This window comes from Pristiophorus japonicus, chromosome 7 (assembly GCF_044704955.1).
Source record: "Pristiophorus japonicus isolate sPriJap1 chromosome 7, sPriJap1.hap1, whole genome shotgun sequence".
Taxonomy (NCBI): domain Eukaryota; kingdom Metazoa; phylum Chordata; class Chondrichthyes; family Pristiophoridae; genus Pristiophorus; species Pristiophorus japonicus.
The window spans coordinates 66,805,583-66,822,486 of record NC_091983.1 but is presented as its reverse complement, the minus strand read 5'-3'; the positions used below and the strand labels follow the sequence as shown (position 1 = coordinate 66,822,486).

Here is a 16,904-nt window from a genome sequence, read left to right as displayed (position 1 = left end):
TATCTAAGAGACCATTAATAAGTGACTTGCAGAGAGGTCAATAATCTAGGACATAAATTTAAAGTAAATTCATAGAAGGATTAGAGTAGAGTTGAGAGGAAATTTCTTCACCCAGAGTGTGGTGGGGGTCTGGAACTCACTGCCTGAAAGGGTGGAAGAGGCAGAAATCCTCTTTGCATTTAAAAGTACTTGGAAGTGCACTTAAAGGGCCCAAGTTTCGGGCTGCGCCAAAAACGGCGCAGCCCGGACCTGGACGCCTGTTTTTCGCGCCAGAAAGTGCGCCTAAAAAAAACTTACCTATTCTCCGGCTCCCTGCAGGTTTTCTGGAGCTGGGCGTGGCGCAGCACGAGCTGTAGGGGGCGGAGCCAGGTCCTTGCGCTGAAAACAGTGCTGGGACCTCTGCACATGCACGGGACAGTGGGCGCTCATGTGCAGTAGCTCCAGGCGCCCAAAACTGTGGGACGGGCCTGAAGCACGCAGCCCCTAGCCCTGGACGAATGGCCCCCCGCCGGCCACCTGACCTCCGCTCCCCTCACCCACCCTGACCTCCGCGACTCGACCTCTGCTTCCCTCCGCCCCCCCCCCCCCACCGGGTGACCCGACTCCCGCGACTCCCACCCCCCACCCCCCACCCCCCCCCCCCCCCCCCGAGACCCGATGCCAGCTACCTGTAAATCCAGCACGGAGTCTTGGGCCTTTCACGTCCACCCCCACCACCCTCTCCTTCCCCCCCCCCCTCCTTCCCCTTCCCCTCCCCCTTCCCCTTCCTTCCCCCCTCTCTCCTTCCCCCCCCTCTCTCCTTCCCCCCCCTCTCTCCTTCCCCCCCCCTCTCCTTTCCCTCCTCTCTCCTCGCCCCTCTCTCCTCGCCCCTCCCCTCCTCCTCGCCCCTCCCCTCCTCCTCGCCCCTCCCCTCCTCCTCGCCCCTCCCCTCCTCCTCGCCCCTCCCCTCCTCCTCGCCCCTCCCCTCCTCCTCGCCCCTCCCCTCCTCCTCGCCCCTCCCCTCCTCCTCGCCCCTCCCCTCCTCCTCGCCCCTCCCCTCCTCCTCGCCCCTCCCCTCCTCCTCGCCCCTCCCCTCCTCCTCGCCCCTCCCCTCCTCCTCACCCCTCCCCTCCTCCTCGCCCCTCCCCTCCTCCTCGCCCCTCCCCTCCTCCTCGCCCCTCCCCTCCTCCTCGCCCCTCCCCTCCTCCTCGCCCCTCCCCTCCTCCTCGCCCCTCCCCTCCTCCTCGCCCCTCCCCTCGCTGTCAGAAACACAGACATTGACAGACAGAGAGTGAGAGAGACACAGACAGAGACACACTGGGGGGCCGGGGGGGCGTCCCAGCACGCTGTTGGAGGACTCCCGGTGCTGCAGTCGGTAAGTAGAAAATGTTTTATTTATTGATTTTTTTTTTTAATTTTTAAAATTTTTTATTGATTGATTTTATTGGTTGATTTATTAATGTTTTTATCATTTATTATTGATGATGGCTCTTTATTTGTAAAACTGAAGTGTTTAATGTTTGTAAACTTCCTTTAAACCCCCCCCCATTCCCTACGCCTAATTTGTAACCTCCGCCTGATTTTCTAAAGTGTAGATATGGTTTTTTTGAACGTACAAAAATCTTCACTTACTCCATTCTAAGTTAGTTTGGAGTAAGTTTTCACTGCCTAAACTTTGAAAACAGGCGTAAGTGGCCGGACATGCCCCCGTTTGGGAAAAAAAAATTCTGTTCCAAAGTGAAACTGTTCTAACTGACTAGAACTGGAGCAAACTAAATGCCAAGCATTCAAATTTCTAAGATACTCCATTCTAAACCAGTTGCTCCAAAAAAACAGGAACAACTCAGGCCGAAACTTGGCCCCATTGTGCTGTAACTACATGGCTATGGACCAAGAGCTGGAAAGTGGGATTAGGCTGGATAGCTCATTTTCGGCTGGCACAGAAACAATAGGCTGAATGGCCTCCTTCTGTGCCATAAATTTCTATGATTCTATGACTTAAAAAAAATACTCAATTCCAGCAATACTATTGCTAGTGAATAGTGTTTAAGTGTTTGTATTGGTAAGTTTGAAGTTAAAAGACATTGGCCAGGATTTTGCTATCAACGCTCACCATTATTTAAGGAGTAAATCAGATAACAACTTCTGACATCCACATTTCCAGTTAAACGCGGAAATCAGGAAGTTGCTGTTCGAGTTGCCCTGCTCCTGCAGAAGCTGCGCTATAACAGTATCTCGCCGAGAGACTCAGCATTGAAATACATGATACATAGAAACATCGAAAATAGGTGCAGCAGTAGGCCATTCGACCCTTCGAGCCTGCACCGCCATTCAATAACATCATGGCTGATCATTCCTTCAGTACCCCTTTCCTGCTTTCTCTCCATACCCCTTGATCCCATTAACCGTAAGGGCCATATCTAACTCCTTCTTGAATATATCCAATGAACTGGCATCAACAACTCTTTGTGGCAGGGAATTCCACAGGTCAACAACTCTGAGTGAAGAAGTTTCTCCTCATCTCAGTCCTAAATGGCCTACCCCTTATCCTAAGTCCCCTGGTTCGGACTTCCCCAACATCGAGAACATTCTTCCCGCATCTAACCTGTCCAGTCACGTCAGAATCTTATATGTTTCTATGAGATCCCCCCTCATCCTTCTAAACGCCAGTGATTAAAGGCCCAGTTGATCCAGTCTCTCCTCATATGACAGCCCAGCCATCCCTGGAATCAGTCTGGTGAACCTTCGCTGCACTCCCTCAATAGCAAGAACGTCCTTCCTCAGAGTAGGAGACCAAAACTGAACACAATATTCCAGGTGAGGCCTCACTAAGACCCTGTACAACTGCAGTAAGACCTCCCTGCTCCTACATTCAAATCCCCTTGCTATGAAGGCCAACATACCATTTGCCTTCTTTACTGCCTGCTGTACCTGCATGCCCACTTTCAGTGACTGATGAACCATGACACCCAGGTCTCGTTGCACCTCCCCTTTTTCTAGTCTGCCGCCATTCAGATAATATTCTGCCTTTGTGTTTTTGCCCCCAAAATGGATAACCTCACATTTATCCACATTATACTGCATCTGCCATGCATTTGCCCACTCACTTAATCTGTCCAAGTCACCCTGCAGCCTCTTAGCGTCCTCCTCCCAGCTCACACCGCCACCCAGTTTAGTGTCATCCACAAACTTGGAGATATTACACTCTATTCCTTCATCCAAATTGTTAATGTATATTGTAAAGAGCTGGGATCCCAGCACTGAGCCTTGCGGCACCCCATTAGTAACTGCCTGCCATTCTGAAAAGGACCCGTTTATCCCAACTCTCTGCTTCCTGTCTGCCAACCAGTTCTCTATCCATGTCAGTACATTACCCCCAATACCATGCGCTTTGATTTTGTACACCAATCTCTTGTGCGGGACCTTGATCAAAAGCCTTTTGAAAGTCCAAATACACCACATCCACTGGTTCTCCCTTGTCCAATCTACTAGTTATATCCTCAAAAAATTCCAGAAGATTTGTCAAGCATGATTTCCCTTTCATAAATCCATGCTGAATTGGTCTGATCCTGTCGCTGTTTTCCAAATGGGCTGCTATCTCATCCTTAATGATTGCTTCCAATATTTTCCCCACTACTGATGTCAGGCTAACCAGTCTATAATTACCCACTTTCTCTCTCCCTCCTTTTTTAAAAAGTGGCATCCATTAGCTACCCTCCAGTCCATAGGAACTGATCCAGAGTCGATAGATTGTTGGAAAATGATCACCAATGCATCCACTATTTCTAGGGCCACTTCCTTAAGTGCTCTGGGATGCAGACTATCAGGACCCGGGGATTTATCGGCCTATAATCCCATCAATTTCCCTAACACAATTTCCCGCCTAATAAGGATATCTTTCAGTTCCTCATTCTCACTAGAACCACTGTCCCCTCGTACATTCGGAAGGTTATTTGTATCTTCCTTCGTGAAGACAGAACCAAAGTGTTTGTTCAATTGGTCTGCCATTTCTTTGTTCCCCATTATAAATTCACCTGATTCTGACTGCAAGGGACCTACGTTTGTCTTTACTAATCTTTTTCTCTTCACATATTTATAGAAGCTTTTGCAGTCAGTTTTTATGTTCCCTGCAAGCTTCCTCTCGTACTTTATTTTCCCCTTCTTACTTAAACACTTAGTCCTCCTCTGTTGAATTCTAAATTTCTCCCAGTCCTCAGGTTTGTTGCTTTTTCGAGCCAATTTATATGCCTCTTCCTTGGTTTTAACACTATCCTTAATTTCCCTTGTTAGCCATGGTTGAGCCACCTTCACAGTTTTATTTTTACTCGAGACAGGGATGTACGATTGCTGAAGTTCATCCATGTGATCTTTAAATGCTTGCCATTGCTTATCCACTGTCAACCCTTTAAGTATCCTCTGCCAGTCTATTCTAGCCAATTCACACCTCATACCGTCGAAGTTACCTTTCCTTAAGTTCAGGACCCGAGTTTCCAAATTAACTTTGTCACTCTCCATCTTAATAAGGAATTCTACCATATTATGGTCACTTTTCCCCAAAGGGCATCGCACCATAAGATTGCTAATTAGTCCCTTCTCATTACACATCACCCAGTCTAGGATGGTTGGTTCCTCGACATATTGGTCTAGAAAACCATCCCTAATACACTCCCGGAAATCCTCCTCCATCGCATTGCTACCAGTTAGGTTAGCCCAACCTATATGTAGACTAAAATCGCCCATGATTACTGCTGTACCTTTATTGTACACATCCCTTATTTCTTGTTTGATGCTGTCCCCAACCTCACTACTACTATTTGGTGGTCTGTACACAACTCCCACTAGCATTTTCTGCCCTTTGGAATTCCGCAGCTCCACCCATACCGATTCCACATCATCCAAGCTAATGTCCTTCCTTACAATTGCATTGATTTCCTCTTTAACCAGCAACGCCACCCTGCCTCCTTTTCCTTTCTGTCTATCCTTCCTAAATGCTGAATACCCTTGGATGTTGAGTTCCCAGCCTTGGTCACCCTGGAGCCATGTCTCCGGGATGCCAATCACATCGTATCCGTTAACTGCCTATCTGCGCAGTTAATTCATCCACCTTATTCCAAATACTCCTCGCATTGAGGCATAGAGCCTTCAGGCTTGTCTTTTTAACACATTTTGCCCCTTTTGAATCTTGCTGTAATGTGGCCCTTTTTGCTTTTTGCCTTGGGTTTCTCTGCCCTCCATTTTTACTATTTTCCTTTCTATCTTTTGCTTCTGCCCCCCTTCTATTTCCCTCTGTCTCCCTGCATAGGTTCCCATCCCCCTGCTATATTGGTTTAACTCCTCCCCAACAGCACTAGCAAACACTTCCCCTAGGACATTGGTTCCGATCCTGCCCAGATGCAGACCGTCTGGCTTGTACTGATCTCACCTCCCCCAGAACCGGTTCCAATGTCCGAGGAATTTGAATCCCTCCCTTCTGCACCATTTCTCAAGCCACATATTCATCTGAGCTTTCCTGCGATTCCTACTCTGACTAGCACGTGGCACTGGTTGCAATCCTGAGATTACTACTTTTGAGGTCCTACTTTTTAATTTAACTCCTAGCTCCCTAAAGTTGTCTCATAAGACCTCATCCCGTTTTTTACATATATCATTGGTACCTATATGCATCACGACAACCCTCCCTTTTCAGAATGTCCTGCACCTGCTCCGAGACATCCTTGACCCTTGCATCAGGGAGGCAACATATCATCCTGGAGTCTCGGTTGCGGCCGCAGAAACGTCTATCCATTCGCCTTACAATTGAATCCCCTATCACTATCGCTCTCCCACTCTTTTTCCTGCCCTCCTGTGCAGCAAAGCCAACCACGGTGCCATGAACTTGGCTGCTGCTGCTCTCCCCTGATGAATCATCCCCCTCAACAGTACCCAAAGCGGTGTATCTGTTTTGCAGGGGGATGACCGCAGGGGACCCCTGTACTACCTTCCCTACACTGTTCTTCCTGTTGGTCTTCCATTCCCTATCTGGCTGTGGACCCTTTACTTGCGGTAAGACCAACTCACTAAACGTGCTATTCACATCATTCTCAGCATCGTGGATGCTCCAGATTGAATCCACCCGCAGCTCCAGTTCCGCAATGCGGTCCGTCAGGAGCTGGAGGCGGACACACTTCCCGCACATGTAGAGTCGTCAGGGACACCGGAAGTGTTCCTGACTTCCCACATAGTACAGGAGGAGCATAACACGTGTCCGAGCTCTCCTGCCATGACTTAACCCTTAGATACACTTAAGTTGGCAACAACAATGCTAAAAGTTAATTACTGATATATTTGAGGACGGGAGAGTGGAGAGCACCAGTTCCAACTGTCACAGGAGAGAGAGTGGAGAGCACCAGTTTACGTGTAAAGTTGCTGTATTTGCATGATATCTACCCACTAAACTCGCCAGAAAAAGTTAGGGCTTGTCCATTCCAGTGTAAGTAAATGTTTAATGGCGCGATAAGTCTTAATTACTGCCAAACAACCTCTCTGGCACTGAAAATTTACTTTTAATAGCATGGAGTCTTATTCCTTCAGATTTAAATTATTGAAGATTTTAATAAATGTAATTATTTTTCAAAACATTTTTTGTCTCTTGTCTTTCTCTTTTAATCCCATCTTTCTTTCCCTTATTTTGCTTTTGTTGCATATTTTGGCATTGAATTCAGCAGTCTAACTGTCACTTCCTGGTTCAGACTCTGTTCCTCAGTAAGGATTCTTCATTCTGATTGGTTAAGGAGATACACAGTTGTTTGGCCTGTTCTCACAGGCCCCAGATCCTCCGTAGATGGTGCTGCACCAAAATGGATTTCTAATCATTGCAAGTTCCAGTGCAAAAGCCCATAGAAAGTCTGTGGGCAAGTCATCATCATCATAGGCAGTCCCTTGAAGCGAGAATGACTTGCTTCCACGCCAAAAAGGGATGAGTTCACAGGTGTTTCAATGAAGGACCTAATATTCCAGATCCCGAATCACATCTTGGAGGGTGGAAGATGCCTGTGAATGGATTTTTTTAACGTGTGATGGCTGTTGCACACCAGCCACCACACGGACTTGATAGAGCTGGGTCTTGGTCCAGTGGCAAGGATTACCCAAGACGACTGGAGACCAGCTCTGCCGCACGGACCTAGCGCGCACACATATGGCAGTGTGGCTGGCTCGTGCTGCCCTTGGGCCCTCACCTCTTCTGGGGCCGAAACTCCTGCATTTCCTGGGCCCCGGTCACTTCCTTCCAAAAACTCTTGCCGCTCCTTCGTCCCACCTGCTATGCCTGCCGACACTGTAATCAGCGACCTGACTTCGTAGCCGTCTCACTCCTGTAGCAACACGTGCTGCTCCCTGCAGTGGTATGCCCCCGCATGCTGCTCCCTCCAATGGCCCCGGCCTGCTGATGGTCTTGCAGGCCAGGACCACGCCAATTTCCGGGCCGAGCCGCCGCACACTGCTCCCTCCAATGCAAGCATGATGAATGGCTGATGCCGTTCGTTCGCTGATGACCATAAAATCTAGGTTAATAAATATACTTTTATGTAGATTCAGTAGTGTTTAATGTTAATTGCCTTCATGTTTACTTGTGCAACCGCTTTTTAAAGTTTAGGTGATTACATTTTCAATAACGCAAAATACTGTTTGTCTTTCAATGTTAAGACAAATGTTAATTACCTAATGTTGGCCTTTTCAATCAAACAAAATAATATTATCAGAATTTTAAAAAAATGATTGCCTTTTCACACACTGCCTGTTTATTGTGATTACATGTAAATTATGGGCAATTGGGTGGGTCCTTTTGTAGACTGTCTTGATTTGTATTATATTTTTCTAATTAACTTGTGGATCACGTGTGGTGTTGTCAGAGTTGAGCTCGAATTTGCTCTTCTGATTGGAAAAGAAGCTTAATAGTTTAATAAAACTAATAATGGTATTGAGGCTATACTAACACAAATGTTAGCCGAAGGTGAGCATTATTGAAAGTATTTTACTTGTGTGGTATGTTATGCCAATATTGTTCACCATTGGTTTGCCTCTCATGCCCTGTTTTGCAGGATGGAGTTTTCAAAATGAGTTTGTCTCCCGACGGAACACTCCTGGCAGTCATTCATTTCTCTGGAAAATTGACTTTATGGGAGATACCTTCCTTGAGGCAACAGAAAGAATGGAAACAGGATATTCAGGTAAAACTTGCATTTTCTTTTCAATACAAAGATAAAAATAAATGTGTTGCTTTTAGCCAAAACAAAACAAATTTTGATGTTCGTGTGTGAATAGAAGTCTGTTAGGATAATGGACTGTGCGTTCACTTTTATATTTCACATACAAAGCTATGTTTTCAGGTCTTGGAAGTGCTCAATGAAGTTTTCATTATGGACAGTTAAGTAAGAGTGGGGCATTGTGGACATGAGCTAAGTTGGAGCTAACTGTGTACAATTGTCTAGCTGTCTGTCTAAAAACAGTACATTTGCACATATTTCCTGATCATCACAATTCAAGTATCATACCCAAGAATAAATATGAAGAAACAAAGATAGTGATTCGTAATATATAGTGAATCTTTCTAGTTAGAGAATACTGCTGCCAGAATATCTGTAGCCTCATAATTGACTTTACTGATCACATTTTGAGAGAACACGGTCAGTCTTCTGACCAGCAGCCTATAACAGCAATTAAATACTGAATCAGCTCACTGCGTTTACTTAACAAATTTAGATTTTATATTCTCATCAGCGCTCACCGTTATTAAGACAGCAACTTCCGGCGACCACACGTGCGCAGCTAAATGTGGAAATCAGGAGTCGCCCTCTCCTCCAGAAGCTTCACTTTAACAGCATCTCGCCGAGAGATTCAGCATTGAAGCACATGGAACGCGTGACATTGCTGTATTGCATGATCATCATCATCATAGGTGGTCCCTCGTATCGGAAAGGATTAATCAAAAAAACTGGAGGCCAGCTCTGCTGTACGGACCAAGTGCGCACACATATCGTAGTGTGGCTGGCCCGTGCTACCCCTGGGCCCTCGCCTCTTCTGGGCTCTCCTGGGGCCCCATCATGTCGCTCCACAATCTCTCGCCGCTCCTTCGCCCCGACCTCGCCACTCTCCAATCATTGACCTGGATTTTGGTGACGTCCAATCCAGTCACCCTCTCCTGCACCAGCACGCATTGTACCTTGAAGTGGTATGCTCCACGCTGTTCCTCCTTTAAGGCCCCAACCTGTTGCTGATGGTCCTCTCAGGTCAGGACTGCCGTGTTGAATGCCGCGCTGAACTTGCATGATAGATGCCCATTAAACATGCCAGAAAATGCGAAGGCTTGTCCATTCTCATGTTAGTGAATTTTTAATGGCGTAATAAGTCTTAACTAAACCAAACAACCTCTCAAAATTTACTTTTACAGGTTGGAAGCTCATTCGTTCAGAATTTAATTATTGTTGGAGATTTAAAAAAATAAAAATTTAAATATTTGTTTTACTTTTTCTGGTTCCTTTCTCAATCCCATCTTTCTTTTCCTTTTTATTTTGCTTTCTGTACATGATTTGGCATTGAATTAAATACTCTAATTTGCACTTCCTGGTTCAGACTCTGTGCTGCTCATTAAGAATTCTTCGATTTGATTGGGTTAGGAGATATACAGTTGCTTGCCCCGTTCATGCAGGTCACAGACCTCTTGTAGAGGGCATCTGCTCTGAAATGGATTTACTATCGCAAATTCCAGAGTAAAAGCCCATAGAGAATCTGTGGGCAAGTGTAATTGTAATGAACCACTGGTGCCGATGACCACAAAATCTGGCCCATTGTGTATTTCATGGCATGGCAATCCTGTGTATATAAAACACATTCTGTAATCAAGGTAATGCATATTGAAGTATTGATTCTAACTATCAGAATAAAGTTACAACTCGGTTGTAAATTGGTTGCACATTCAATGGGGGCAGGTGCGAAAGTTGTAGTGCAAGAGCATGTTTTTTGCAGGGTCTTGTGCAGGGGGAGTAATATTTTACAGCTGGCTCTCAGGTGATGTATTACAACACTTGGAGATTCTCATCTCTAGTAGTGGCACTACAAAGTGGTGAGCTTTAGATTAGACCTCTGTCTTTTTTTTCCCCATTAATTCTGGACTACCACCATACTCCATTGAGTTCCCAATCCCAGCCGAGCTATTATAGGGAAACTCTTATGAGATTGGGTGCATATCTGTTGGAGAGAGGCGCGTGTGACTGGGGGTGAGGGGGAGGGGGGGGGAGAGGCGGAATTGGATGGAGAGTTTTCATGATGCTGCTCTTGCATGTGTTCTCGGGGGTGAAATATGGATGCAATGTCCTGCCTATCCTTATACTGCATTCACGGCTTAGAGTGGTGATGGAATATACCTATTAGCAGGCTGAAGACCTAAAACTGTGGCTTGGGAACGGACTACCCATCTGCTTTCTTGTCCACAGGAAGTATTTCGCCTGGGAGGGAATGTTAAGGGAGCAAAAGAGGGCAACATGCCCACCAACCTTAGACTCCAGTATGAAATAATTAATGGCAGAACTGAACAAAAGAGTTGCCGCTGACAAATATTGTACTATTTGTGTTGATTCCGTTTTGTTTCCGGTATGTCTATTGCTCGTTGTTGTATTTCTTAAAAACTGAATGAGCCGAGAGGTTTATGCAACTAGTTTTGATTTGCTCGTAGCCATTGGTGCCCTAGAATAACTTTCATCCTTGCATCTCAATTTCCTTATGCATTCCCATTGACATTTACACTCTGAACAGCGCCCTGTGTATTTTAAATAAGTTTCTGAATGTAATTTGCATTTAATTCACTCTCTTTCATGGCTACTATTTTGCTTTTTTAAAGAAAAAAAAAATCCTATTACGTCTTACTGATGTACAAGTCACTCTTGTATAGTTAGACATTCAAAAAGCATGAATGAATGTTGCTGTGCACCCTCCTAAATTTTAAGAATCAATGCGACATAAGTTGCACCTGCTTGTCATTGTCTGTGTGAGAGCGGTGTCTGTGCAGCAGAGCTGGTCTCCAGTCGTCTTGGTTAATCCTTGTCACTGGACCAAGACCTAGCTCTGTCAAGCCGTGTGATGGCTGGTGTGCAACGGCCACCACACATTAAAAAAAATCCACGCACAGGTATCTTCCACCCTTCAACATGTAGTTCGGGACCTGGAATATTAGGTCCTTCATTGAAACACCTGTGAACTCATCCCTTTTTGGCGTGGAAGCAAGTCATCCTCGCTTCGAGGGACTGCCTATGATGATATAAAACAACATGTGATCTGATTTGCTGTGAGTAGTGACACAAGCGGTCTGCTAGAAATGTGTTTTAATCCAGTTTTCTCTGCTGCACACTTTTATTAGGCATTGCACGTTTCAGTGTCACACTTGAAATTTGGATTGTATCAAGGCCACAAGCAAGTGGAAAGGAGGGGGAAGAAGAAAAATTTAAGCAATATGTGAAATGAGTAAAGGACGTAGAATAATAATCATGAGAGATTTTAACTACCCCCCCCCCCCCCAAATACACTGGCAAGGAGAAGTAACAAAAGGGGTACTGGGAATGGAGTTTTTACAACATGTACAGGACTCCTTTCTTACCCAGTATGTAAGAAGTGCAACGAGAGAGGGAGAGCACTGCTGGATTTAGAAATGGAAATTGAACCAGAACAGATAAGAATAAGTGCAGGGGAACTCGAGACACTAGTGATTACAACAGAATAAGATTTAAGATAAAGATTGAGAACGATTTGAGTAAGACAAAGATCAAAGTCATACATTAGATAAAAGCTGATTTTAAGGGGATGAGACTGGAACTAAGGAAAATAAAATGAAAATATTTACTGACAAAGAAATAGTGGGAAACATTTAAAACAGTGATCAATAAAGTTAAAGAGAAATATATCCCATGAAAAAGAAAAAGCAAATTAGCCAGTAATGACACCATGGATGTATAAAGAAAAGGGCATAACTGAAACTAAAGAAACAGGCATACATTAAGTACATGGACAACAAAGGAGAGGATGATAAAAAAGGATGCAGCAAATGATATGCGGCGGCGCACGGTGGCCATATTGCGAGTGAACATCACGTGGTCAGTGTGATGCGAATGAGTGGCTCCTGATGAGATCACGTGGTCAAAGTGGCACGAGGGCTGATGGTGCGAAGCAGTAGATGGCAGAAGTCCAGTAGGAGAGCAAAGTGCGAGGCAGAAAAAGAGAAGGAGCTCAGGGAGCACAGGTCCAAGGTAGAAGAGAGAACATGCAGAGGCCGGGATACGGCAGGTATAGAGATGATGCAGCAAGAACGAATAGATATGGTATAGAGACAGAACTAGAACATCCAGTGCAACCCAGAAAGAGACAGAACAGGGTAACAACCGAAAAATTATCATTGTCACGGGCCTGTGAGTATTTACATAGTATGTACTTATGTGTTTCAAATAACCAAGTTGCCACATTTAACGATCTAAAATTGTGTAGGATAATTGTTAAAGGATAAGATGAATAAAAAGGATTCACGCTCCAAGCACCCATGCGCTCCAGGACACCGCCCCCCCCCCCCCACCCGCGCTCCAAGCCCCCCCCCCCCACCCGCGCTCCAAGCCCCCCCCCCCCCCGCGCTCCAAGCCCCCCCCCCACAGCGCTCCAAGCCCCCCCCCCCCCGCGCTCCAAGCCCCCCCCCCCGCGCTCCAAGCCCCCCACCCCCCCGCGCTCCAAGCCCCCCACCCCCCCGCGCTCCAAGCCCCCCACCCCCCCGCGCTCCAAGCCCCCCACCCCCCCGCGCTCCAAGCCCCCCACCCCCCCGCGCTCCAAGCCCCCCACCCCCCCGCGCTCCACGACCCCACCACGCGCTCCACGACCCCCCCACGCGATCCACGACCCCCCCCCCCGGCGCTACACGACCGCCCCCCCGCGCTCCGAGACCCGCCCCCCCGGGCTCCGAGACCCGCCCCCCCCCCCCGGGCTCCGAGACCCGCCCCCCCCCCCCCGGGCTCCGAGACCCGCCCCCCCCCCGCGCTCCGAGACCCGCCCCCCCCCCGCGCTCCGAGACCCGCCCCCCCCCCGCGCTCCGAGACCCCCCCCCCGCGCTCCGAGACCCGCCCCCCCCCACCGCGCTCCGAGACCCGCCCCCCCCCCCCCCGCGCTCCGAGACCCGCCCCCCCCGCGCTCCGAGACCCGCCCCCCCCGCGCTCCGAGACCCGCCCCCCCCTCTCTTTTCCCTCCCCCTGAAATTGCGGTCGGAGGCTTCCCGCGAGCCTCCAACCTGCAAAAAACCTACTTGCACTTACCTGAGGTACCGGAGGTTCGGACTCTTGCGCTGTAGGCTCTATGCGTAGCCCTGCATAGAGGCCTATGTATTCCAGGGATCACACGGGCCGGCCCAACCAATGAAAGAAGGGGGAATCCCCATTAAAATGATAGAGATTCAGTATTTACAGAACCCTCAAGTTTAAATGGGAATACCCCCCAAAATACACGTACACTTAAAATAAATGTAAAAGACTCACATTTAAAATTAATAAAAATGTCATTTAATTAAATATTTACAAGAAAAGTGTAATTTTTTGAAAAATAAATGTGCATATTTTAAAAGGTCTTCAAGTAAACTTACCTTATTTGATAGGTTTTTAAACGTATAAATTATTGAAAAACATTTTTTTTTTCCTTTTTAAAAGTCTTATGCTGGTAAAAGCAGGCCTTACATCAGAATTTCATGTGTATTTGCAGGGCAGAAGGTCTTTTTCCCAGGTACGCATGACCTGAGTTCCGGGTTTTAGCGCATGCGCTTCGCAGGCCTAAACCTGGAACTTGCGCAGCCCCTACGGGCACATGCGCACCGCGTGTGCACCCATAGGGGCCGCAAATTACGGCCCACTGTACGAGATTTAGAATAGAGGACAGGCGCAACCTCTTTACCGTCGTGAGGCTGTGGAATTTGCTTCCAGGAGCTCCTTGAGTGTGGTCAGTGCTTCGATGCTGGGGATGTTGGCCTGAGCGAGAATACTGACATTGGTGCGTCTATCCTCCAAGTGGATTTGCAGGATCTTGAGGAGGCAGCGCTGGTGGTATTTCTCCAGTGCTTTGAGGTGTCGACTGTATATGGTCCACGTCTCTGAGCTATATAGGACAGCGGGTATCACTACTGCCCTGTAGACCAGAAGCTTGGTGTCAGATTTGAGGTCCTGGTCTTCAAACACTCACTTCTTCAGGTGACCGAAGGCTGCGCTGGCACACTGGAGGCGGTGTTGGATCTCGTCATCGATATCTGCCCTTGCTGATAGTAGGCTTCTGATGTATGAAAAATGGTCCATGTTGTCCAAGGCTGCGCCGTGGATTTTGATGACCTGATTGTTGTGCTGTGTGGCGGGGCTATACTTTCGTACGCCTCGGTGAAGATGTTGACGATGGCTTGGAGTTCAGCCTCTGAATGTGAGCAGACGCAAGCGTCGTCCGCGCACTGTACTTCGATGACAGAGGATGGAACGTCCTTGGATCTAGCCTGGAGGCGACGAAGGTTGAACAGGTTCCCATTGGTTCTATAGTTGAATTCCACTCCAGCGGGGAGCTTGTTGAGAGTGGGATGGAGCATTGCAGCAAGGAAGATCGGGAATAGCGTTGGTGCGATGACGCAGCCCCACTTGAACCCGGTCCGGACGTGGATTGTGTTGGTGGATCCATTGGTCAGGATTACGGCTTTCATGTCATCGTGGAGCAGGCGGAGGATAGTGGCAAACTTTTGGGGGCAGTCGAAACGGAGGAGGTGCTGCATAGTCCCTCATGGTTGACTGTCAAATGCCTTGTGAGGTCAAAGAAGGGCATGTATAAGGGTTGGTGCTGTTCCCTGCATTTCTCTTGTAGTTGTCGTGCGGTGAAGGTCATGTCCGTTGTACATAGAAACATAGAAAATAGGCGCCGGAGTAGGCTATTCGGCCCTTCAAACCCGCACCACCATTCAATAAGATCATGGCAGATCATTCACCTCAGTACCCCTTTCCTGCTTTCCATACCCCTTGATCCCTTCAGCCATAAGGGCCATATCTAACTCCCTCTTGAATATATCTATCGAACTGGCATCAACAACTCTCTGCGGTATAGAATTCCACAGGTTAACAACTCTGTGAGCGAAGAAGTTTCTCCTCATCTCGGTCCTAAATGGTTTACACCTTATCCTTAGACTCTGACCCCTGGTTCTGGACTTCCCCAACATTGGGAACATTCTTCCTGCATCTAACCTGTCCAGTCCCGTCAGAATTTTACATGTTTCTGTGAAATCCCCTCTCATTCTTCTAAACTCCAGTGAATACAGACCCAGTCGATCCAGTCTCTCCTCATATGTCAGTCCTGCCATCCCGGGAATCAGCCTGGTGAACTTTCTCTGCACTCCCTCAATAGCAAGAATGTCCTTCCTCAGATTAGGAGACCAAAACTGAACACAATATTCCAGGTGAGACCTCACTAAGCCCCTTTACAATTGCAGTAAGACCTCCCTGCTCCTATACTCAAATCCCCTAGCTATGAAGGCCAACATGCCATTTGCCGCCTTCACCGCCTGCTGCACCTGCATGCCAACTTTCAATGACTGATGTACCATGACACCCAGGTCTCGTTGCATCTCCCCTTTTCCTAATCTGTCACCATTCAGATGATAATCTGCCATCCTGTTTTTGCCACCGAAGTGGGTAACCTCACATTTATCCACATTATACTGCACCTGCCATGCATTTGCCCACTCACCTAATCTGTCCAAGTCACTCTGCAGCCTCTTAGCATCCTCCTCACAGTTCACACCGCCACCCAGCTTAGTGTCGTCTGCAAACTTGGAGATATTACACTCAATTCCTTCATTTAAATCATTGATGTACATTGTAAATAGCTGGGGTCCCAGCTCTGAGCCCTGCAGCACCCCACTAGTCACTACCTGCCATTCTGAAAAGGATCCGTTTATCCCGACTCTCTGCTTCCTGTCTGTCAACCAGTTCTCTATCCACATCAATACCTTATCCCCAATACCATGTGTTTTAATTTTGCACACCAATCTCTTGTATGGGACCTTATCAAAAGCCTTTTAAAAGTCCAAATACACCACATACAATGGTTCTCCCTTGTCCACTCTACTAGTTACATGGTCAAAAAATTCCAGAAGATTTGTCAAGCATGATTTCCCTTTCATAAATCCATGCTGACTTGGACCAATCCTGTTACTGCTTTCCAAATGCGCTGCTATTTCATCTTTAATAATTGATTCCAACATTTTCCCCACTACTGATGTCAGGCTACCCGGTCTATAATTACCCATTTTCTCTCCCCCTTTTTTAAAAAGTGGTGTTACATTAGCTACCCTCCAGTCCATAGGAACTGATCCAGAGTCGATAAACTGTTGGAAAATGATCACCAATGCATCCACTATTTCTAGGGCCACTTCGTTAAGTACTCTGGGATGCAGACTATCAGGCCCTGGGGATTTATCAACCTTCAATCCCATCAATTTCCCGAACACAATTTCCTTACTAATAAGGATTTCCTTCAGTTCCACCTTCTCACTAGACCCTCGGTCCCATAGTATTTCCGGAAGGTTATTTGTGTCTTCCTTCATGAAGACAGAACCAAAGTGTTTGTTCAATTGGTCTGCCATTTCTTTGTTCCCCATTATAAATTCACCTGATTCTGACTGCAAGGGACCTATGTTTGTCTTCACTTATCTTTTTCTCTTTATATATCTATAGAAGCTTTTGCAGTCAGTTTTTATGTTTCCAGCAAGCTTCCTCTCGTACTCTATTTTCCCCCTCCTAATTAAACCCTTTTTCCTCCTCTGCTGAATTCTAAATTTCTCCCGGTCCTCGGGTTTGCTGCTTTTTCTAGCCAATTTATATGCCTCTTCCTTGGATTTAACACTATCCTTA

At 47.1% G+C, this 16,904-nt stretch overlaps 1 protein-coding gene across 1 annotated transcript in view; it reads left to right on the top strand.

Moving 5' to 3' along the window:
• Positions 1-16,904, top strand: part of nbas (NBAS subunit of NRZ tethering complex) — a 357,427-nt gene that overhangs the window by 66,815 nt on the left and 273,708 nt on the right. Inside the window, exon 12 of the mRNA XM_070885013.1 lies at positions 8,055-8,183. Within this exon, the coding sequence (XP_070741114.1) occupies positions 8,055-8,183 (129 nt within the window). The remainder of the gene's footprint in view (positions 1-8,054; positions 8,184-16,904) is intronic.